The sequence below is a fragment of the Herpailurus yagouaroundi genome, unplaced genomic scaffold, assembly GCF_014898765.1.
Source record: "Herpailurus yagouaroundi ecotype Mexico unplaced genomic scaffold, PumYag 180, whole genome shotgun sequence".
Taxonomy (NCBI): Eukaryota; Metazoa; Chordata; class Mammalia; order Carnivora; family Felidae; genus Herpailurus; species Herpailurus yagouaroundi.
The window spans coordinates 5,044,763-5,069,281 of NW_024412411.1; the positions used below are offsets into that span (position 1 = coordinate 5,044,763).

General features: G+C 51.6%; 1 protein-coding gene across 1 annotated transcript; it reads left to right on the forward strand.

Annotated features, from left to right (window-relative positions):
- Positions 1-810: 810 nt before the first annotated feature.
- Positions 811-24,519, forward strand: MOGAT2 (monoacylglycerol O-acyltransferase 2). The gene is made up of 6 exons (XM_040489397.1): positions 811-3,168; positions 10,485-10,663; positions 19,576-19,780; positions 20,378-20,552; positions 21,191-21,390; positions 23,329-24,519. Exons 1-6 carry the CDS (start codon positions 3,078-3,080, stop codon positions 23,481-23,483), a joined length of 1,005 nt encoding a protein of 334 aa, XP_040345331.1. The 5' UTR covers positions 811-3,077; the 3' UTR covers positions 23,484-24,519.

Genomic DNA, 24,519 nt, shown 5'->3' on the forward strand with positions numbered 1-24,519 from the left:
AAATTCAGACAAAACCCCCAAACAGTGCTGTAGAGAAATGGGCAAAAATTAAGAATGAGCTTTTTAAGGTGACTCGGTGGCTCAGTCGGTGGGGCGACCAACTCTTGATTTCAGTTCAGGTCACGATCTCACCGGTTGTGAGACGGAGCCTCACGTTGGGCTCTGTGCTGACAACACAGAGCCTGCTTGGGATTCTCTCTCTCCCTCTCTCTCTCTGCCCCTCGCCTGGTCACATGCATGCTCCCCCTCCCCCTCATTCTCTCTTCTCAAAAATAAATAAATAAACTTAAAAAAAAAAAAAAGAGCTTTTCCCAGAAGAGGAAAAGCCTACGAATAAAGGCATGTTTACCATTAGTGATCAGGAAATGCAAATCAAGACCACAACAAGATATCGCTTCACAACCCTAGCAAAAAATGATAATAATAATAAGTCTATTCGTACAAGGCTCAGAGAGGGTCTGCATCTATGAGATCTTTCACATATTCCCAGAATGTAAACTGATGCAATATTTTGGAAAATGGTTTGGCTCTACTCCCAAGCTTGAGTGTTCACAGACTCTTTGGCCCAGCCGTCCCTCTGGCTGTGCTGAGACTGTGGGAGGGTCAACCCGCATAGAGACAGAGGGACCGATAAGAAAGCTGGTGTCAGGGAGCCTGGGTGTCTCAGCCGGTTAAGCATCTGCTCTTAATTTCAACTCAGGTCCTGATCTCATTGTTCCTGGGTTTGAGCCCTGTGTTGGGCTCTGTGCTGACAACATGGAGCCTGCTTGCGAATCTCTCTCTCTCTCTCTCTCTCTCTCTCCCAAAATAAATAAACTAAAAAAAAAAAAAGTCGGTGTCAAGTCGATCAAAGAGGCTGGCTGTGGGGGTATAAAGCAGGTTTCTAATACAAGGAATACTGAAATCAACAAAAGACTACAACAAGAACTGCACAGAAAACAAAATCCGAATGGCCAATAAGCATATTAAAATGTGCTCAACCTTATTTGGCATTACAAAAATCCTATAACCTCTATGAAGTCCCTCCACGCACTCACTATAGTGGTTAAAAGGTCGAGGAGGATGTGAAGCAAGCAAGCATGTGGGGCTGTAGGAGAGGAGGTGTATACAACTGCCTTGGAAAACTAGTTGGCTTTATACCAGGAGACCCAGCATTCTATTCCCATGCACACATTCCACAGAAATATACACCAATGTGCACCAAAAGACAGGTACAGAAATACCCACACTACTGTACGAGATATAGAACAGTTGCTAAGAGAATAGATCCCAAGAGTCTTTATCACAAAGAAAAATTGTTTTCTTTCTGTTGTGTCTGTATGAGGGGATGATTGATAATTAATCCTGTTGTGCTAATCATTTCACAATATATGTCAATCAAATCATCAGGCTGTGTACCTTAAACTTATACAATGATGCATGGCAAGTGTTTCTCAATAAAACTGGGTTGGAGGGGTGGAGACTGTCCAGAGCAGTACAACTCATCACATTCAGAAAACAGGTGACAACCTGAATGCCTCTCGGCAGTACGCACCCAGTAAATCCTATATGGCCATGGGAACAAACGTATTACAAATGCAATCTGGGGCCAAAGAAGGCAGTCCCCAAAGAGTATACCCTGTAAGATTCACTTTTCATGAAGTTCAAAGTGAGATAAGGACCGTGGTGGCCTACAGGGAGGAGGAGAGTGGCTGGCCAGGGTGCTGATCGTGTTCCATTTTTTTTGCTCAGAGTGGTAGTTCCGTAAGCGTGTTCACTTTGTGAAGGCATGTCACTCTGCCCAGGATCTGTGCATTTTACTGTACGTTTGATACACTTCAATTCAAAATGCAGGAGAGATTTAGGAGAATTGACCAATGGATGTGGATGGAGGGGGAGAGAACGAGTCTGGTGTGACTAAGGTTTTAGCATGAGGAGCCAAGTTCGTGGAGTTATCCTTCACTGAGATGGCAAAGAGGAGAGGAGAGGTTGGCGGGGGCAGGTAAGGAGAATTCAAGTTCAGTTTTTAGACGTTCTATGATGGAGGCGTCCGGCAGGCTCTCAAGTGAAGATGTCAAGTAGCCACCTAGATATTCAAGTCTGGAGCCCCAGGGGGAGAGCAGAGCTAGAGACGGAGCTCTGAAAGCCTTCATCATATAGGTAGAATACAAGGCCACGAGGGCGGATGAGATCTCCAAGGGAGAGAGCGTAGAGAGGAGAGAGAAGGTCCAAGGACTGAGGGGGCAGGAAGGTGCTCAAACATGTCATCGGGTAAAGGATGAGAGCCACAAAGGAGACAAAGGAGCAGCCAGAGAGGCAGGAAGGAAACCAGGAGAGTGTGCCATCCACAGGCCAGGTGATTTCAAGGAGGAGGGAGTAATCAACCGTGTCTCAGTCTGCTGATGGGGTAAGAAGAGATCTGAGAATTGACCCTAGACTTAGCAACATGGAGGCCATTAGTGGACTTCTGTCGAGGGCAGTTCCAGGGAATGGTGGCGTCTGAAGTATGGGGCGGACAGAGAGGGGGGCGAAGGTGTGGCCCGCAGACAGCTCTCCCAAGAGTTGTGCTGTGCAGGCAAGCTGAGAAATGAGGCAGAGGGGGAGGAGATGGTGGGGCCAAGGAATTTTTAGGTGAGCGCTATGACTGCACGTTTGTAGCGGGCGAGCCGTGGACATGACAGGAGAGAGAGGGGAGATAATTTCTGGAGCCAGCTCATCGGATACAGGAGGACAGGATTGCATTATTCTGTTGGGGCAATCACCTTCCAAGTGAAGGGTAAGATTCAAACAAGCAGAGAGAAATCAGCAGCAGATACGGCCCTGCCTGAGGAGGCAACTATCCTGGATAAGGCTGACACACTTCCTTTTTTCTTCCCCCTCCCTTTAGCTAGACCCAGGGCAGGTGGATTCAAAGGTTTCTCCTCGGAAACAGGTCCTGGCCAGAGGCCTTGAGGCTGGGTGGGGCTGGGAAGGGCACACCCCTCCTCCCACCCCCCTACAAATGCTGACGCAACCTCCAGTGGCAACAAAAACCAGCCGGTGTCTCAGACACGACAGCAGTGCTCAGAGAAGCCTCTGGAGCCGGTGGAGGAGCCAGCATGGTGGAGTTTGCACCCCTGTTCGTGCCATGGGAGCGCCGGCTGCAGACCTTCATGGTCCTGCAGTGGGTCTTCTCCTTCCTGGCCCTGGGTAAGGAGAGATGGGCTGGGGGCTGGGAGACCACGGGCATCTGCCGCTTCGGGTGCACACAGTGCATCGATGGTGGAAAGACATCCGTTCGAAAGGGGGCTTTGCTGTGCTCAGAGCCCCTGCCCGAAAAGTCCCCCGCCTGGAGGCTTTGGAGGGCGTGGCAGGGTGTGGGGGTAGGGTGGGGTAGAAGCCATCACCTGTGGCTTCCAGCAGGTTACCGAGCTTTCCTGGGGTGGGGGTTCCACCTACTTTAGTACCGGGACAGAGACCCTGCCTCAGGCGGCCTGGTGGTGTGGGGAAGGATCTAGGTGATTGTGGGAAATTTCCAGGCTCCTCAGAGGGAATGGGTTTCTTTCCTTCCTTTCAGAGAGGAGGACACTGAGCCTGGCAGGTGGGGAAAGAGAGGGGAACAAGGAAAGGACCCAGGGGAGTGAGCGGGGTCCCAGACAAGCCTGGGTCAGACTCTGGCTGGGCAACCGAGCATCCGCGTGACCTCACTGGACCCATGCCTGACCTCTGTGGGCCTCTACTGCATCAGCTGTAGAATGGGAATAGCAGAGCTGCCCTTGCCAGGCTGCTGTGGGGTGAAGTGAAGAACGTGCTTGCTCTGCCCAGCACACATCTGGTCCAACCCCTGGGCTGGGATCCCACGGGAAACATGCGTAGGTTCCCCTACCCACCCTACCCCCACGGTGAGCACGTTGATCGTGGCCAGGGAGACCACACTTGCCCCAACTCCCCTCTGCTGAAGAGGACATTTCTTCAGCAGGACATTCAGAGGACATTCCCAGGGCTGAGCATGGGAAGAGAGTGACTGGGGGCCTGTGGGATTCTTCACCTCCTCTGCCAGCACGAGACTGGGCAGGCATGGCTTCCCCAACGGCTGGTGTCCAGCCTGTGCATTGATGCAAGGTGTTACAATATGGGCATACTCTGTACAGGCTGGTCAACAGCCATTTCACCCCCACACACCCCCAGCCCCCTACACACACCCCCCCCCCACACACCCACACATACCAGGTGCTCCTGCAGAACCCCCTCACAATTCTGCAGCTGAAGGAATCACCCCCGGAAAAGCATGCCCTCCAGCACCCTACATCGCTTACAATTCATCTGTGTCTCCGTGCCAAGCATAGTTAAACATGAAATATCCCTGGTTATCGCCGGTACAAAGACGAGCAGAGAAACCGAGTACCCTAACTGCCCAAGGTTGTAGGGCCTGAGTCCCGGGCTCCTTCCACAGCCAAAGGAAGAAAGGGAAGGAGGAGCAGAGAGAGGGGAGAGGGCAGAGGGCGTGGGAGCAGGTGAGGCTAAGAGACTAAAGGGCAGATAGAGCCTGGGGAAGGAGGCCCAGCCCAGGGCATGCTACAAGTTTGCTGGCTCCTGGACAAAGGTCACCGGGGGCCCAGATGTGGGCTGTGGCCTAGGGATCACACAGAATGAGGTTCATCATGCACATGTCTCGCGTGAGCTTTGTGAGCGTGATTGGGTTTGTCCTTGCCGCTGCACCCACCTTGCCTCCGTCCCCCAGCCCTGCAGGCCTGGGGAGTAGGAGCCTGGGAACGTCAGGAGCAGCACAGAGAGGTCAAGTAGCCCTGGGCCTGGAGGACTAGAGGGAGGACAGCTGAGAAAGGGGATCTGGGCTCACTGGTGCTAGGACAAGAAGGTTTTACCGTATCCCTTTTCCTGGGGGCAAAGGGGAGCTTCAGAAGGGCTTTAGGTAGGGGAGTGACAAGGTCTAATCTGCGTGCCAAAGGACCCTGTGGCTGCACAGTGGATGTATCCACAGTTTGGATTATGGGAGAATGGACTGATGGCTGGAGCAATCACTGCCTACATCAGGGGTCACCACATTATGGCCCATGGGCCAAATCCAGCCCACTGACTGTTTTTGTATTTGTAAAGTTTATGAGCTAAGAAGGAGTTTTACATTTTTAAATGGTTGCATTTTAAACGGTTAGATCCCTATGTGATAACCTCCAAGTTGGCTCTTGAGTCTCAAAGTCTAAAATATTTGTAACCTATCCCTTCAAAAAAAAAGATTGCCCACCCTGGTCTAGGGAGGCTGGCAGTGGGTGGAGAGAAATGGCCCCATTCAGAGCTACCTAGGAGATGGGTCCACAGGGCAGGATTGAAAGGCAGGCCCGAGAGTAAAGGCTTCCGGTGGAGGAGTAAAGACTGCACATTTACTGAATAGCTGGTAGATGCTGGTGTCAGAGGAGACATTCTGGGGAATGGCAGAAGCCAGAGAAGTGGCCGGAGAAGTCAACTAGGACTTGGCACTAAGGACTCAGGGCCAACAGCCAAATACCTCCCAAGTGGGTAACTTGCTTACTGTTCCCTTTCCTCTCCTCTATAACTCACCCAGGAAGGTAAGCGCCATTCAAACAGCTCGTCTGTGTCCTCAGCGGCAACTCCTGCTCCTACAAGAGTCGGAGTCCGTGAATATTTGTTGAGTGAATAAATGGGAGCATGACGCTACCAAAATAGTAGAGTTGAATCCTAGGTTCCATCCTCCCAGCTTGCTGTATGACCTTAACCAATTGGCGTACCCTCTCTGGACCTTCGTAAAGTCGGGTTTAAAATGTTTCCTCTCAGAGTCGTGAGGATTAAGTGAAAGAAAGTGTCTCCCTTCCTAAGTGACCTGTAGCCTGGAGGTTTGTCTGCTGAGAGGAGTTGAAGGGTGAGCTGAGGGTGAGGGGGATGGTGGGTGTGGGGGAGATCTTTCTGGTCCGTTGCCAATGCCCTGTGTGTTTTATCTTAACGTCTTTTTCTGACCACAAAACTGATATGTGCTATCATAAAACATTCAAACATAATAATGTGTGTCCTAAAAGCAATAGACTTCCCCAAATCCTACCCTCCAGATAGCCACTATTAGCCATTTGTTTTTATTCTCTCAAGCTGGTTTTTATTTTATTTTTTTTAGCATTTATTCACTTTTTGAGACACACACACACACACACACACACACACACAGACGCACGAGTGCAGGAGAGGGGCAGAGAGAGAGAGAGAGAGAGAGAATCACAAGCAGGCTCCCTGTTGTCGGCACAGAGCCCCACGTGGAACTCAAACTCACCAACCATGAGATCATGACCTTAGCAGAAGTGGGCCGCTTAACTGACGAAGCCACCCAGGAGCCCCTCTCAAGTTGGTTTTCTTAAAGCGGGAGACACCTATAGAGACTTCTGATTTTGCCCAAGGGGAGAGGGGCCTAGCTGGGGTTCTTAAACTTTTTTTTCCCCATTAAAAACTTTTAATGTGGAAAAGGAAATAAATAAAAAAATTTTTTTAACGTTTATTTATTTTTTGGGGACAGAGAGAGACAGAGCATGAACGGGGGAGGGGCAGAGAGAGAGGGAGACACAGAATCAGAAACAGGCTCCAGGCTCTGAGCCATCAGCCCAGAGCCCGACGCGGGGCTCGAACTCACGGACCGCGAGATCGTGACCTGGCTGAAGTCGGACGCTTAACTGACTGCACCACCCAGGCGCCCTGGAAATAAATAAAATTTAACTCAAGCCTCCTGCTGTCTTTGTCCTTCCTCCAGAGCTGTGGGCTCCTTTTCTCCTCTACACGTGTGCAGCCATATATAAGTGCTAATGTTCTTTTTCATATAAACAGTGGCATTTTATTCCCACTCTGCTACAACTTTCTCTTTCAAAGTTGTTATTAAAAAATATTTAAGGGCACTTGGGTGGCTCAGTCAGTTAAGCGTCCGACTCTTGATTTTGGCTCAGGTCATCATCTCTCATGGCTTGGTGAGTTAGAGCTCCATGTCGGGCTCTGTGCTGATCGCACAGAGCCTGCTTGGGATTCTCTCTCTCTCTCTCTCTCTCTCCCTCCCTCCCTCTCTCTCTCTCTCTCTCTCTCTGGCCCTCCCCAGCTCATGCTGTCTCTGTCTCTCTCAAAATACATAAGTAAACTTAAAACAAAAAATATTTAAGACGAACAGGTGACCAACCCACAAGCACTTAACGGTCCTTTCCTACCCCCTCCAGGAACTGCAAGGCCTAGGTGAGGATAAAGCACTGTTGAGGCAGAAACTGGCCCACAGGTCTGGGGATGTGGGGGACGTGGGAGGGAGGGGCTGACCATGAGAGCAGCGACTCAGGGCTACTGTTTCTTCTAGTTTTCTTTTTTTTTTTAATGTTCATCTAATTGTGAGAGACAGAACATGACCAAGTGCATGCAGGGAAGTGGCAGAGGGAGAGGGGGACACAAATCCGAAGCAGGCTCCAGGCTCTGAGCTGTCAGCACAGAGCCCGACGTGGGGCTCGAACTCAACAAACCGAGAGATCATGACCTGAGCCAAAGCCGGACGCTTAACCGACTGAGCCGCCCAGGCGCCCCTCTTCTAGTTTTTCAAGACATAGCAGATGTCAGGGTTTGTACGTGAGGCCTCCCCATTTTTCATTATTAGTAACCAGTTTAATAATATTTCAGAGTAAAGGGAAAAGGTGGAAGGAACCCAAGTGTCCATTGGTCCACTGACAGATGAATGGGATAAACAAAATGTGATATATACATGCAACAGAATATTTTCCAGCCAAAAAAGGGAGGGCCATTCTGACACATGCTGCTACAACATGGATAACACGAATGACCGTCAGGACGTTATGCTAAGTGAAATAAGCCAGTTGCAAAAAGACAAACACCTCATGATTCTTCTCATAGGAGGTTCCTAGAATAGTCCAATTTGTAGAGACCGAAAATCAAATGGCAGCTGGCAGGGAATGGGGGAGGGGCACGGGGAGTCAGTGTTGAACGGGTACAGAGGTTCAGTTTGGGAAGATGAAGAGGTCTGGAGATGGGCAGTAGGGATGTGAATGAACTCATCGCCACTGAACTGTGAGCTTAGACACGGTTAAGGTGACAAACTTTATGTTACGCATCTTTTAACCTCAATAACAATTTTTTTTGGCTTAACTTTATTTTTTATTTTTTAAAATTTACATCCTAATTAGTTAGTATATAGCGAAGCAATGATTTCGGTAGATTCCTTAGTGCCCCTTACCCATTTAGCCCATCCCCCCTCCCACAACCCCTCCAACAACCCTCAGTTTGTTCTCCATATTTATGAGTCTCTTCTGTTCTGCCCCCCCCCCCCGTTTTCATATTATTTTTTGTTTCCCTTCCCTTATGTTCATCTGTTTTGTCTCTTAAAGTCCTCATAGGAGTGAAGTCATATGATTTTTGTCTTTCTCCGACTGACTAATTTCACTTAGCATAATACCCTCCAGTTCCATCCACGTAGTTGCAAATGGCAAGATTTCATTCTTTTGGATTGCCGAGTAATACTCCATTGTATATATATATACCACATTTTCTTTATCCATTCGTCCATCGATGGACATTTGGGCTCTTTCCATACTTTGGCTATTGTTGATAGTGCTGCTGTTAACATTGGGGTGCATGTGCCCCTTCAAAACAGCACTCCTATATCCCTTGGATAAATACCTAGTAGTGCAATTGCTGGGTTATAGGGTAGTTCTATTTTTAGTTTTTTGAGAAACCTCCATACTGTTTTCCAGAATGGCTGCCCCAGTTTGCACTCCCCCCAGCAGTGCAAAAGGGTTCCTCTTTCTCTGCATCCTCGCCAACATCTGTTGTTGCCTGAGTTGTTAATGTTAGCCATTCTGACAGGTGTGAGGTGGTATCTCATTGTGGTTTTGATTTGTATTTCCCTGATGATGATGATGATGATGTTGAGCATTTTTTCATGTGTCGGTTGGCCATCTGGATGTCTTGGAGAAGGGTCTTTTCATGTCTTTTGCCCATTTCTTCACGGGATTCTTTGTTTTTTGGGTGTTGAGTTTGAGAAGTTCTTTGTAGATTCTGGATACTAACCCTTTATCGGCTATGTCCTTTGCAAATATCTTCTCCTATTCCATCAGTTGCCTTTTAGTTTTGCTGATTGTTTCCTTCGCTGTGCAGAAGCTTTTTATTTTGATGAGGTCCCAGGAGTTCATTTTTGCTTTTGTTTCCCTTGCCTCCGGAGACCTGTTGAGTAAGAAATTGCTTCGGGCAAGATCAAAACCTGCTACAAGCAGGTTTTTGCCTGCTTTCTCCTCCAGCATTTTGATGGCTTCCTGTCAACCTCAGTGACAATTTAAAAGACGAAGTGCCCGGGTGCAACAAGGGCAGGACTTTGTGTCTCTCGTTCACGGCTCTACCACCAGCACTGGCATGTCGGAGGTGCTCTGTGTAAAGTGAACATCTGTGAGCCCCAATTCTACGTCATCTGGGCTTATGAATTTTACCACTGTTCGGACTGGGTCAAAAGTCCCCACCTCCAGGAAACCTGCCACGAGTGACAGGCCCCATCTGCCTTACTTTCAAGTAGAATATACGACAGGAAGCCGACCTTCTTTAAGAGGATAAGTGCACGGTGTTGAGTAGAGGAAATGGGAAGGGGAAGGAGCCATATTCCCTGGGAATATTCTTTCCATCAGCATCAGATTAGGGATGGCCCACAGACCAGCTGCCCCTGAGATGAAGCTGGGATTCTAGCCTACGGCAAGGGATTCGGAACTGTAGGTCAGAGGGGGAATTCCTCGCTGGGCCTGGTCCAGCCAGCGCCTGGCCTCTTTCTCCCTTCCTCCTTCACCAGGAAAGGCACTGCAAGCGGAGGAATCAGCACGAGCAAAAGCTAAGGGATTGAAAGAGCTGAATGAGCTGTAGGAACACAGCAGGTCGTGTGGCCAGAGCACTGGGGGTGCGTGTGGTTGAGGTGAGGCTGGAGCAGGAGGCAGGTAGGGCCAGCTCACGCGGAGCTTGAATGCCAGGCTGAGCTGGCTGGGCAGTGCCTCCAGTTATGGGAAAGCCATGAAAGGGCTTCAATAAGAGGAGGATCTGGCCAGCTCTATCTCTGGGAAAACAGGGCAGAGGGTCAACAGAAAGAGGGCTGGGCAGAGAAAAAGTGTCTCCGTTTTCTCCAAGGTCCCAGGAGATGGAAACTAGAAAGAAATAACCCAATCAGTTGTCCAGCAAGCATTGAGCACCTGGTGAATGCAGACTATTTTACTGGGGAGAAGGAGGCGGAGAGGGAAGACCAGGGTCTGGGACCCAGTACAGTGGGAAAAGTGAGTTTTGAAATTCAGCCTGCCTAGGGTTCAAATCTGTGCTCCCAGCATGACATTGGCAGGTGCATTCCCTCCTTGAAGGAGTGGGAAGCCGATCTCTTCCTCCCGGGGCCACGGGCTGGACAGGTTCGTGCTGCTAGTGCTGGGCACATGGGCAGACTCAGCGTGGACAGCTTCACGTCCTTCCTCTCAGACCTGACCACTGATGGCTCCTGCTTCCCTCCCCAGCCCAGATCTGTGTTGTCGTCTTCGTGGGCCTCCTGTTCACAAGATTCTGGTTGCTCAGTGTCCTGTATGCGACCTGGTGGTACCTGGACCGAGAAAAGCCACGGCAGGGGGGCAGGTCCTTCCAAGCAATAAGGCGCTGCTTCTTGTGGAAGTACATGAGGGACTATTTCCCTGTCTCGGTGAGTACTGGGACTGGATGGAGCATGGCCATGTCCGTGGCGGAAGCATGGTCCTGTGTGCAGGGAGCAGAATACTGGGCGGGGAGGTAGGGGCTTATTTGGCCATGCCACTATGTGGCCTAAGAAAGAGTCCAGTTTCTCTCTGGCCATGGTTTCTCATCTGCGGGGATGTGGAGCCAATGTGAGGAATGATGAGCGTACAGGGTTGGAAGGCACTCTGTGGGGCATATAGTGTGGCACACATACGTATCTTATAGGTGTAAACCCCGCGGCAGTCAGGTATGGGGGTGAATGTAGTAAACACAAGGTCCTAAGAGACCATCTAGCCCCACATTTCATCAGATGAGGAGAATGACAGTCTGAGAGAGACAAAGGTGTGACCAATGCCACTCAACAAATTCTTGAGCAAGGTCTTGCCCTATTCGGAACCTCAGTTTCCTCAGGAAGCTTCCTCAGGAAGCAGACTGAGCCCTCCTACTCTGAGCGCTTTTGAATCTCTCACTGTGACTCAGGGCATCTCATGCCGTTGTGGGTACTCGATCCTGGACTCAAATGTCAGTCCTGAGTGAAACAGACCCTGGGATTTAACAGACCCCTTGGCTCCTTTTACCGAATCCCAGATAGACTAAACCCTCAGACATAAGCAGCTGGGCAGGGATGGCTTATTGGCCAGATGGGACAGGGTAGGAAGGCAGTGGGGACACAGAGAGGTGCCAGGCAGGGTCAGCTGGCCGTTCCCTGGAAATAGAGGAGAAGAAAGCCACAGAGTGTGGCCTCTGGAGCTGGACAGACTAGGTCTTAATACCAGTCTGCCACAAACCAGCTGCGACCTTGGTGAGTTTCACAGCCTCTCTTAGCCTCAGTTTCCTCATATGTAAAGGGATAATGCCATACATCACTGAGTTGGATGGATTCACTGAGATGTCAGGAAAGCACCTTGTAGGTTCTCAGTAAACTAGGAGCTAGTGTTATTTTACTAAGTCAGTGGGGACTCTGGGGAAGCTTGCACGTGCTGTGGAGGACCCTGACAGCCCAGAGCTCTACTGTTCTGACCTTCACACCTGCCTGGCTTCTCCCACCCCATCCTGGAACCCCGCCTCCTCCTGCCCCTGCTGGAATTAGGTCCCCAGCTCCTACGTAAAGGGCGGGGAGGGGGAGGGGAGGGAGAACACAGGCTCACAGAGGTTAAACAACTCACCCACTCGTGGGCACTCAGCATGGGACTCAGGGCTGCTGCCTTGCTCCCTTCTGACAGTCCTGGGGGCCCGGCAAGGACTAGCAAAAGCAGGGAAAGAGCTGGGATACAGAAGCCCCTAGCACCACAGTAAGCAGGGCCTCCTGGGCAAAGGGCAAGGGTGGGACAGGGCAGGGCAGGGCAAGACAGCAGGGCAGGAGCTGGGCAGAGGGCAGGAAGTTGAGTGGCAGGGATTTCTACCCTCATGAGGAGTGATAGATGTTGAAGGGCAGAGTGAATGGGCAGTGCTGAGGCTAACCTGAGGGTCCAGATTGGGGGAGGTCTTCTCCCCATATTTGCTTCCTCTGCACGGTGCCCTCCCAAGATCTTGTCAGCGTAGACAAGCAGGGTCTGTGCCTGTCCCCTCCACTGCCCTTCCTGATCCTCCCCCAGCCAGGCAGCCCTCGAGGAGGGTCTCTCAACCTCGGCACTATTGACACTGGTGGGACGCCTGCCCTGATTTGCCACAGTTCGTTCCACTGTAGTGTTTCAGGATTGCTGCCCACAGGCCGGCCTGGTGCGTCACCCCTGCAGAGCGTGAGCAGTACCGCCAGGTGGCCAGCAGAGGGCGAGATGGCATGCGCTTTGACTTCGCCTGTCCTAGGCTGGGAGCCTGCAGGTGGGGCTGTGGCCTGCAGATTCCCTTCCCCACCTCCTCCCGGGAGACCTTCCCACTCTTCCACACACCTTTACAGCGCAGGCTCCGCGGAGATCTTGGGGTGGCCGGAGGGTAGGGAGCCTCAGCTCTGCCGCAGCTCTCCCACATTCACAAGCCTCCGCGCTGCTCTGTCAAATGCGAGTGGGTTTCTGAGCTTCTGTCAGTTCTCCGTGTGATTTTATGAACTAGCGTCTAGTGATGGAATTTCGAGCAAGATTAGGAACGCTGTTTCTGGGCCTTGCAGCTTTCTACACTCAAGCTAGAGGATTCCTAAAGAGCCAGTGATGAAGAATCGGGCAATGTTTTGCAGAGGAGGCGCCGATCCCACCTCATGCTGAAAACCAGTCCCAAAGCTGGGTTTCCCCTGTGAAGATTTCATCACCCCAGAGCAAACACTGTCTACACGGGCCCAGGCCTGAGGGGTGGAGTGCTGTGGCCGGGCGGTGACCTGGTGTCAGGAAATGCTGCAGGCTGGGGACAGTGCGGAACACCTCCTCACCCACACCTGGGACATCCCTCGGTTCCTCCACAGCCCTGCAGGCATCACTAGGGACTTCGTGCCCCACCTCCCAGCCCGGCCCCCTCCCAGCATACTGGGGTCTCTTAACCTGGTAGGTAGCCAGCCACCTGCCCAGGACAGATCTCCAGCTTACATTACACTTGGACGGGGTGACACTTCCTCCTGCTGGTGGCTCCTTGCATCATGGGAGGGCTCTGCCTGTGAGAGGGTCTTCCTACACAGAGACTGCGCCCTTCCTCAGGACCCTCCCAGGAGTCTTACCTCTGCCTTGGGCACAGCTCTCGCCCCAGCCCTAGGGCTGCCCTGCAGGGAGGGATGAGGGGTTCCCTTCCTGCTCACTTCCGGTCCTTGCTATCCCCTCCCCCACACCCCTGCTCCCAGCCCGCAGCTCTCAGGAGGCTTTCTGCCCCTGGGCACGTGGACATTTGACACGGAATGATTGTTGTAGGTGTGTCCGTATTGGGGGGAGGGGTCTGTCTTCATCCCTGGCCTCTCCCCACTGGATGGCAGTAGCACTCCCCTCTCCCCGTTGTGACAACCAAAAATGTCTGTAGACGTTACCACATGTCCCCTGGTGGTGTAGGGGAACTGGCCCCGGTTGAGAGCTGCTGCTCTGAAGCTTGGGGTCTGACTCCCAAACTCCTCCGGGTCTCACCCTTCTCTCCTCCCCCACTCACTGCCTAAATCCTAACCAATCATTTCTTTTATCTGGGCTTTGCTTCCGCCGACGCCCCCTACCGTCCATCCTGCACACAGCAGCCATGATACTCACAAAAACGTTAAAACACAGCGGGGACTCCCGCGACGCCTAAAATCAAACCTAATTTTTGCCTGGCCTGCAAAAATTAGACTCTGGGTCCCTGGACTCTGGACCCATGCTCACGCCTCACCTGCCCCCTTGGCTGTCAGCTCTCCAGGCATGAGCTGTGTCACTTGGGCCGGTGCCGTCATCTGAAGTGCACCCCTTGACCCCGTTAACCCCCACCACCTTTCGCTTGGGGACTCCTACAAGGCGGCAGAGCCCACAGGTTACACACACAGAGCCAGGCTGCTTGTGTTAAGATCTTGCCTCTGCGACTTTACTAGCTATGTGACCTAGAACAAGTGGATTGACCTTGTGTCTCAGTTTGCTCGTCTGTAAAATGGAGCCGTTGCCACCAGTACCTCCCTTGCAGAGTGAACAGGAGATGGAGAAAGTAGGTGTCCTGAGGTGCCTGACGCACAGTAGGTGCTGGGAATGCGCACCGCCTGGGGCATTCTTTCCAGCTCTCTGTGCTTGGTGCATCCTGCGTGTCTTCAACTCTAAGATATCCTTGATGGTAAAACATACCGGTATTTTATGTACCACTAAGAAAAAAAAGTTCTTCCAATTAAAATTGTCAAATGCATCTTGATAGCATAATGTTAAGATGTGAAAAAAAGGAGCTTCTCAGAACTGAGGGAATATAGCTGCAGATGTCAATGGGTGTCTGTTCTGTCTGCTCAGTGCTCAGTGAGGGCAGGGTGGAGAACTCATCAGCTAAGGGGGGGTGGTGGCTCAAAGCCTTTCTTTTCAACTGGCCATGATGGGAGGAGGCAGGCAAGGACCCAGTCTCCCCGCCCCCCCCCCCCATACACGCATGCGTGTGCGCGGCCAACGGCCTAAAGCTGGAAGGGGATTCCTTTGGTTTAAAGCAGTGATTCTCAAACCCTGATATAGGGCAGAATCCTCTGGGAAATCTGCCACAAATGGGATGCCCAAGGCCAGAGCCAGACTACTGAACCAAACCTTGCTTGCCCTGCATTTTTAAACTGCCAAGCAATCAAGGTACATAAATAGGTCATGAACAGGTTCTCCAGGGCCTGGACCTGGTTGCCGATGGAGGAACCACCTTCTCCTGAAGCTAACCGCCTGGACATTCCAAGTTTGACTAAAAAGGAAAAGACCCCAGAGATAGTCCTGAGTCTCCGGGTAGCTCTCTGTGTCTGGAACAAAGAATTCCTGGCCTGGTGCTCTCTGTGCGGGAGACAGCAGAACTGAGCTCAGGTCATCCGTGTGGCTTTGAGCAGGTCACTTACCCCTCTGCATCTCAGTTTGTGCAACCATCAAATGGGGGCTCTCACACTGCAGCCAACCTCCCGAGGGCCACGGTCACACAGGCTAGTGGTGTGGGTGATCTGTGAACCATAAAGGGGCCATCAGGACAGTGGGTTCTTGAGGCATTTGGGTCACCCCAAGAGTGTAAGAAGGCATGAGGGCATTTGTTGAGAGATGGGACTGGGCAGACAGGGCAGAGACACAGCCCTCGTGGTCCTCTTTCCCACCCACGGTCCAGATGCCCTCTCCTTGAGATGCCTCTCTCATCCCGCAGGGCTGTGGTCTTCTAGGCAAGGGTCTTGGGGTTCAACGTAGTGACACCCCTGGGAGAATTGAAAACGTGTTCACACAAAGACTAATGTGCCAGTGTTCGTGCCTACGTTATTTCCAATGGCCAAAGGATGGAAATCATTTCAATGTCTGTCGAGTGATCAGTGAACAACAAATATGGTATATCCATGCAATGGAATAGTATTCAATCGTAAAAAGGAACGAAGTACTGATATATGCTTCAACATGGATGGACCTTGAAGACATTCTGCTAAAGTGAAAGAAGACAGACACAAAAGGCCACATTGTGTGATTCCGTGTGCAGGAAGCACCCAGAATAGGCAAATAGACACATAGGCAGTAGGCAATAAGCACATAGACACAGAAAGCAGGTTAGTGGTTGCCAGGGGCTACAGTATGGGGAGTGACTGCTAATGGGTATGGGGTTTCTCTTTGGGGTGTTGAAAATGCTCTGGAATTATATAGGGGTGATGGTTGTTCACTTCTGAAGGATACTAAAACCGCTGAATTGCACACTTCAAAAAAGGTGAATTTTATGGTAATTGTGTGTATATATATACATATTATATATATACACACATATATATGCACCCTGGCCAGAGTCTAGCACCCTGGCCATCCTGTTCTCCAGCCACTGCCTGGTACGCAGCCTGCCATGACACGCACCCAGAGAAGGCCTTCCCCAGACACCCATCTGTCTTTGCTTAGTCCCACTTCTTCCTTAAGAGAACTGAGGGAGCGAGGCAGAGAACGCAGTGCTTTGTAAACCTTCCCCTCTCTGTTTACCTCACCCGAACCCAGTAGCAACGCTGCCAGGGAGGCATTATCACTGTCTTGGGGGATAGAGAGGAAACTGAGGCATGGGGAGTGCAGGGGCCTGGCGAAGGTCATGTGAGCTGGCAGCAGAACCGGGCCTTCCTTCTGAGGCTGCATCAGCCTCCTCTATTCATGTGTTCATTCTTCCTTCATTCCAGTCTTTCTGGAGCATCGCCTCTGTTCCAGACCCATACTTGGGTCAGGTGAGGCATCAGACAGGTGGTCTTAATCTCAAGACCCTCACAGACCCTACAGCCCAGCAATTGCACTACTAGGCATTTATCCACGGGATACAGGTGCGCTGTTTCGAAGGGACACATGCACCCCCATATTTACAGCAGCACTATCGACAATAGCCAAAGAAAGTATGGAAAGAGCCCGAATGTCCATCGATGGATGAATGGATAAAGAAGATGTGGTATATATATACAATGGAGTGTTACTCGGCAATCAAAAAGAATGAAATCTTGCCATTTGCAACTACGTGGATGGAACTGGAGGGTATTATGCTAAGTGAAATTGGTCAGAGAAAGACAAACATCATATGACTTCATTCCTATGAGGACTTTAAGAGACAAAACAGATGAACATAAGGGAAGGGAAGCAAAACAAATATAATGAACATAAGGGAAGGAAAGCAAAAATAATATAAAAACAGGGAGGGGGACAAAACATAAGAGACTCTTAAATATAGAGAACAAACAGAGGGTTATGGGAGGGGGTGTGGGAGGGGGGATGGGCTAAATGGGGAAGGGACACTAAGGAATCTACTCCCGAAATCACTGTTGCACCATATGCTAACTGACTTGGATGTAAATTAAAAAATAAATAAATTTTAAAAAATAAAAATAAATAGATCAAATAAAATAAAAATAATAAAAAGACCCTCACAGCGAGCGAGTGACACCACTTGGGCCCAGGGGACAGATAGAAGAGGTTAGCACAGAAAAACAGCAGTAGAGACTATGTCTAGGGAGGTGCAGACCAGGCCTCGGTGGACAGTGACAACCCATCAGTGCACACACCAGGTCACGCACACGTAACTGCACGTGCAAGTATTGGCACGCACGTCTAGACACAGGCGCTCACATTCACCAGGATGTGTCTCAACACACAAAGCCTTCTTTAACAAGGATGATCCTTCTTTCTTTCGTTGATTCATTTGTTTTGTTCATTCATACATTCATTGTTCATTTAAAATAAGTCATACGTTCTTGTTCAGAATTCCGAAGGGACAAAAGGGTGTATGGTAAAGGGTTCCCCCCCCACCTCAATTCTCATTTCCTCCCTTCCCTCCCCAGAGGCAACCGCGTCGACCAGCGTTTGTCCACACACAAGCAAGCGCGTGCCCCCTCTGCCAGCCCGGTCAGTGGCATTCTGAACGCACCGTCTTGCCCGTTGCTCTGTCCTGACGAGGGATTGTGGCCACCTTCCCCTGCCAGGCCAGGGAGATCTTCGCCATCCTTCCCTAGGGCTGCAGAGGGGCAAACGTTTCACAATTTGTCTGAACGGGCCCTGTCGGTGGACATTGGAGGCGATGCGGGGTTGATGGCGGTACAAAAAAAAAGATGCCGTGGTTAATATCATTCTGCACAAGCACACGCAATTCCCCAGTGGTGGAGTTGCTAGGGTAAAAGGTCAATTCCACTTTGTGGTTGTGACAGCTATTGCCAAATCGCCTTCATGGAGGTTGTACAAAATTGCCTTCCCGCTGGCTGAGAAGGAATTCATGTGCTGGTGCTTCCGTGAGGGGAGCCAGGTACGTGTGTAGGGAAACACCACCAGATGGGTGCCTGTGCAAGCACCTTTCTCACTGAGAATAGCCAGAGATTTCTCTGTCCCATCTTTAGTTTCATATCCAGCAAGTCCTCACTGCATGAGTGGAAGGGGTTTGTCTTCGTACGGGAGGCAATGGTCTCCCCAACTGTGGTCCCTGCAGCCTTTCTGCAAAGCGTCAGTGGGTAACTGGGGGCCATACTGGGCAGGAGGGTGGGTTACAGAAACCAAGTGCAGGAGAATCTGGGGCTGTTCAGCCTCGATGGGGCGGACAGGCTCAGATCCCCATTGCTGCCCATCACCCGCCACCCCCAACCCTGCGCCAAGTCCCTCCAGGCTCCAAGAGAAGGTAGCCAGTCCTCCTGGACCACAAAGGCAGCAACAAGAATCCTCAGGGAGTCACCTGCCGCAAGTTTTAGCTTGATGACAGGGTGAACTTTCACCCTGGCAAAGCTGACCCAGAGTGGAAAGGACTGCCCCGCACCCAGGAGTGCAGATTGCAGGGACTGGCCAGTCCTATCAGAGACCCTCCTGCCAGGGGCTTGGGTCATGGGCCAGGGACCTCAAGAGCCTTCAAACTCTGATGGCTGTGGCTCCCAGGGTGCAGGACTGTGTAAAGGGTGGGCCTGCGGGTCCTGGCAGGGTGGGGAAGGGATTGCCCCCATACACACACACACACACACACACACACACACACACACATACACACACACACACACACATAATCACTGCCCACCGCAGCAATCTTTGCAGACTGAGCCATGGAGCAGCCTGTCCAGTAATGGGCTGAGAGCAGCATTTGTTAGCTCACTTCCTGCCCTTCACCCTCACCCCACTTCATCCTGGAGCCGCTAAGGACAACAGCTCTCCTCTCCCAAGTCAATGTGCGATGACTCGTGGTCCCTGCTCCCCCCTCCATGCTGCTGGCTCTGGCAAGTTGCTGGCCAGCAGAGCCCAGGGCTGGGGAAAGAGCGTGATGAAGGGGCGATGGAGGTCTGGCGTCGGGGAAGCAGGGAGCCACAGGGAGACACTTGCTTTGTCCAGAAGGGTAAAGAGGACTAGGGCCAGCCTCCTGGACTGCATGCTCTTTCAACCACTCCTGCTATACCTTGCGAATGCTCACTCCCAGGTCTTCAGTGCCAATTTTTCCTATATTGAGATTTGTGGAAACAGGCCTTTTGCAGCAGGCTGGTGTCCCCGTGTGTCCCTCTGATGCCTTCGAATTATATCTGGTCCTGTAGTAATCTTGGTAATTCCAGGACACCAACAGACTCGAGCTTCTCAGCAGTCCTGGGAGGAAGGCAGGCTGAATGGAAGGAAGGCTAAATGTCCCCATTTTACAGATGAAGACCCCGAGAGGGAAGCAATTTGTCCGAAGCCAGCAGTGATTCTGAGATGGTATCATTGGGTGCCTTCACACATCATATCTCGATCTTCTTAAGAGCCTGAGGCTCAGAGAGGGGGAGCGACACTGATGAGTGGCACATTCGGGGTCGGCACGCAGGTCCAGCTCTGGCTCACCAGGTTGCTGTCCTTGCAGCTGGTCAAGACCGCCGAGCTGGACCCCTCCCGGAACTACCTTGCCGGCTTCCACCCCCACGGGGTCCTGGCTGCTGGAGCCTTTGTCAACCTGTGCACCGAGAGCACAGGCTTCCCTTCGCTCTTCCCTGGCATCCGCCCCCATCTGATGATGCTGACCCTGTGGTTCCGGGTCCCCTTCTTCAGGGATTACATCATGTCGGGGGGTGAGTTTTTACACCCTGGGGTAGACCAAGAGGATGAGGCTGGAGGCATGGGAAGAGGCATTGTGGCAAGGGTGCCAACCGTTCTGTGCTTTTTTTTTTGTAATGTTTATTTATTTTTGAGAGAGAGAGAGAGAAACAGGGACAGAGACAGAGCACGAGCAAGGACGGGCAGAGAGAGAGGGAGACACAGAGTCTGAAGCAGGCTCCAGGCTCCGAGCTGTCAGCACAGAGTCTGACGCGGGGCTCAAACTCCCTAATGGTGAGATCATGACCTGAGCCGAAGTCCAATGCTAAACTGACTGAGGCGCCCAGGCGCCCCAATGGTTCTGTACTTCTTACAAGAACATGTGCAATAGGAGAAGGTGGCTAGACCCAAGGAAGTACTTCCCACAGCACCATGTGGGGCCGTGAGCTTGGCGAGGGTGTCAGGAAAAGGGAGAGAACTCAGTTCCACTCCTCAGGGAACTCCAAGCTGGAGTGGGTGGGGTGGGGACCCAGGCCTCTGTGGCCACTTTTGGTGATCGCTTTCTTGGCTCACATCCACTTGACAATCCCTGCCCCCTTGCCCCGTACCTGACCACCTTCTTCTCTTCCCAGGGCTGGTCACATCAGACAAGGAGAGCGCTGCTCACATTCTCAACAGGAAAGAAGGTGGCAATCTGCTGGCCATCATCATAGGGGGTGCCCAGGAGGCACTGAATGCCAGGCCCGGGGCCTACACGCTGTTGTTGCGGAACCGCAAGGGCTTCGTCAGACTCGCCCTGATGCACGGGTATCTGGGAAGAGGGCTCTCCGTTCAGCTGGAGATGGGCAAGGATTAGATTTGGGCAGGAAGACAGCAGAGACTAATGCAGATTGTATTGGGACAGGGAGAGTCTTAGTCCCTTTGCAATGAAGATTCTATCTTGGGGAGATCCGTACTATGTCGTGCCCAAATACCCAGAAAAGATTTCAGAAGACAAGTGTGGTGATCAAAGGGACTAGGTGGGAAGGGATATATTTGCCCGAAGCTGGCCCAAGATCTGATATCTATGGGCTCTGGGAAAATGGAGTTTGGGGCATATCACAGAGCTCTTCTACTTCGAAGGTTCTTTGAAGAATACAAGTTAGCTGGAGCCGGAGAGAGGTTTTCTACAAAGTCCACAGATGTTTTATATCTGGGAGGACTCTCTGAAGCATTCCGGTCTATCTGTCCTGTTACAACTGGGAGATTGTGGCCCTGAGAGGGCCCAGGACCTGCCCGAGTTCAGAAAGCAAAGCTACGGCAGGTCTGGTAGGCAACTGAGTCTTCCCACTCCTGGCCCAGGGCTCTGTCCTCTGCTCCAATTCCTGGTCACCGGGTCCAGGCAGGAAGCTAGCTGGGGTCTTCTTTAGGGCCTTCCACACGTAGTCTCTCCTGTCTCCCTCCAGGGCTGCTCTCGTGCCGATCTTCTCCTTTGGGGAGAATGAACTATTTGACCAGGTCGAGAATTCTCCCGGCTCCTGGTTGCGCCGCATCCAGGACCGGCTGCAGAAGATCATGGGTATCTCCCTCCCGCTCTTCCATGGCCGTGGCGTCTTCCAGTACAGCTTTGGTCTTATACCCTACCGCCAGCCCATCACCACTGTGGGTGAGCTGAGAGCCAGGCTGGTGGGGTGGGAGGGGACAGGCGTCGGCTCCAGGGAAAGGGACCTGGACTATGTGCTGCAAGGGGGACATGGAGACGGGTCAGACACATCGTCGCCCTCATGGAGCTCACATTCTAGACTGGGAAACCTACACGCAAGCAGATAACCCTAATACAGGACACTTTGGGATGGGAACCGTAACAGAGGCACGAAGAACAGCAGTCACTACTGATTACAGGGTACCTGCTGCGTGCCAGGCACTGCACTGGCTTCCTTACCTGCAGCAGCTCAATTTAGCCTAAGAGCCTTCCAGGTAGGGACTATTATCCCTATTTCACTCGTGGCAAACTGAGGCTCAGAGAGGTTAAGTAACTTCCAAAAGATCACACTGCCTTTGAGTAACAAAATTGAGGACTGAATGGGGACCTATTTGACTCTTTATTACGCTAGAGAAGAAGAGTTTAATTCTGACCTAGAGGATCTAATAGGGCTCATTGGAGAAGGTGAATACTAGGAACGAGCATCCCAAGTCTGTTAGAATTGTGTAGAGTAGCAATCAATAGGCTTGGGTTAGAGCCTGAGGGATTTTCCCGTAAATAATGGGCATGAGTCTTAATGCATGGACTCAGCCCTACTTTTTCAGCAATTTGGACTCCTTATTTGCTTTCTTCTTGGATCCCAACCAGATCCCTCTGAGAAAGCCTATCGAGAGAGGTCCATTCCTCTTTATCCATCCATTTATTTGTTAGTTGAGCACAGACTTGGTGACTCCCCTCCGCCATGACTTTTCCTGTTTTATTGTGGCAATATTTTCATGCATGTTAATACCGCTGCTGCCTCTGGGGCACCTGAGTGCCTCAGTCAGTGAAGCGTCTGACTTCCGCTCAGGTAACGTTATCTTTTGTAGTTGGTAAGTTCGAGCCCTGCATCGGGCTCCGTGCTGACTTCTTCAGGCTCTGGAGCCTTCTTCAGATTCTGTGCCTCCCTGTCTCTCTGCCCCTCCCTTGTTCATACTCTCTCCCTCAAAAATAAGTAAATATTAAAGACAAATTTTTTAAAGGTTAAAAAAAATCCTGCTGCTGCCTCCAGAACTCTTCCCAAAAGGAAAAGTCAAGGGAGCTACCTTCCCAGGCAGGAAGAACCAGAGGAAGAGGTTAGTTAGGGCTTCTTGATTTCTCCCTAGAACAAAGGGGGCATTACAGGCCGGGGTGGGGGGGGGCGGTAAGAATTGCTGTCTGGGCAGTTGGCCCACCTCACCCGAGAGCTACAGGCACCTCTTTTTCTCTTTTTAATGTTTATTTATATTTGAGAGAGAGAGAGCGAGCAGGGGAGGGACAGAGAGGTGGAGACAGAATCCAAGCAGGCTTTAGGCTCTGAGCTGTCAGCACTGAGCCCGATAAGGGGCTCGAACCCACAAGCCAGAAGATCATGATCTGAACTGAAGGTGGACGCCCAACCGACTGAGCCACCCAGGCACCCCGAACTACAGGCGCTTCTAATCATGACATCTTGGGCTCCCCAAACAGTATAGCCTGAAAATTAAGAGCATATCCCTGGGATTTAAAAACTAGAACTGTTTCTTCCTGGCTGTGTGGCCTTGAACAAGTTACTTAACCTGTCTGAGCCTCGTTGCCTCCCCTGTCAACCGGGAATAGTAAGAGTTTCTATCCCCAGAGGGTTGTTATGAGGATTAGAGCTAATGCACGGAAAGTGCCTGGCACATTGCAGAGCGCATTGCAATGCCAGTTGGTATGGTTACTGAGTCAGAATCTTGGAGTTGCTATAACATCTTAGAATCCATCACCCAAAACAGGGCTGAAAGGGATGGCAGTAAGAGCAGTTTCCTGCAGAGATGACCATGGGGCTGGGCACCTGCCCCAAGGTCCCCTGCAACCCCGTGGCTCCTGCTCTGGGCCAGCACCCACATTTGTGTCTTGCAGTGGGAAAGCCCATTGAGGTGCAGAAGACGCTGCATCCCTCGCAGGAGGAGGTGGACAAGCTTCACCGGCGCTATATCAAGGAGCTGTGTGACCTCTTCGAAGCCCACAAGCTCAAGTACAACGTCCCCGTGGACCAGCACTTGGAGTTCTGCTGAGGGCCTCCCCAGAGGCCAGGGCTGGCGTTAGGGAGCCCAGGTGGAGGTGCTGCGATCTGAGAAGGCTTCCTGGAGGTGTCTGTTGAGCACACGGTCACAGCCTTCCCAAACTTCTGCAAATCCAACCATGCCAGGCCCCAAGTCTCAGCTGCCAGTTTGGGCGTCGCTGGTTTGCACTCCCGCTGCGAAGCCGCTGCGAGCCTCCCTCTCCTTGGCCTCCTCCTCTGTGAATGGGAGAGGGGGCTGGAAGAGAGTGATTTCTGAGGTCTCTATCCCCGGTTATAATGTCACTCAATAGGCAGAGAAAGAGAACGGCAACCAGGTCTTCCTTCCTCTACCTTGAGTAACAGCACAAAAGAAGCCCCAGGCTCCAGCCCCGTCTCCTACAGGGTCCCTCATCCTGCACCCTACATGTTCTGTCTCCTCCCTCCCTGAGCCAGAGAGGAGGAGGTGGCCTTGAGGCCTCCGCACTCATGCCAGGCCCCTGTGAGTTTCTGGGTCCTCTGTACTGTAGACTGGCAGCCACAGGGGCCCGAAAGGTGGATGAGGAGAACCGTGCTCTGTCACTGGCTATATGACAATGGGCAGACCTCTTCACCCTCCCTCTGAGCCTCAGTTTCCCTGACTGACTGAGATGAACCCTGAGTCTAAGCTCTGACATTACAAAGGCAGAGAGCTCCACGAGGCACCTCTTACTCATTCACGGTCATTTCAGCCCCTGACCTTGACACAGAAAGGTGGGAGGTCTCCATAAATGTCAGTTCAACAAATCCTGTTGCAGCCTTCTTCTGTTCCTCCCCATCCCCCAACAAAGAGGGCTGGTCAAAGCCTCTCTTCCCTGCCTGGCCCTGTGGCCTTATCTCATCTTCCCAGAAGGCGGATCAGATTGAGCCAGATAATGCCATGTTGACTCTTCCTTCCTGATCCGATGGCCCCAAGCTTACCACCCCTGGGCCTGTTCTGTTGGGCAAGAAGGTGAGAGGCTAGGTTAAGACACAGGGCAGACCAACATGGAGAATAAAGACCAGACGCAAGG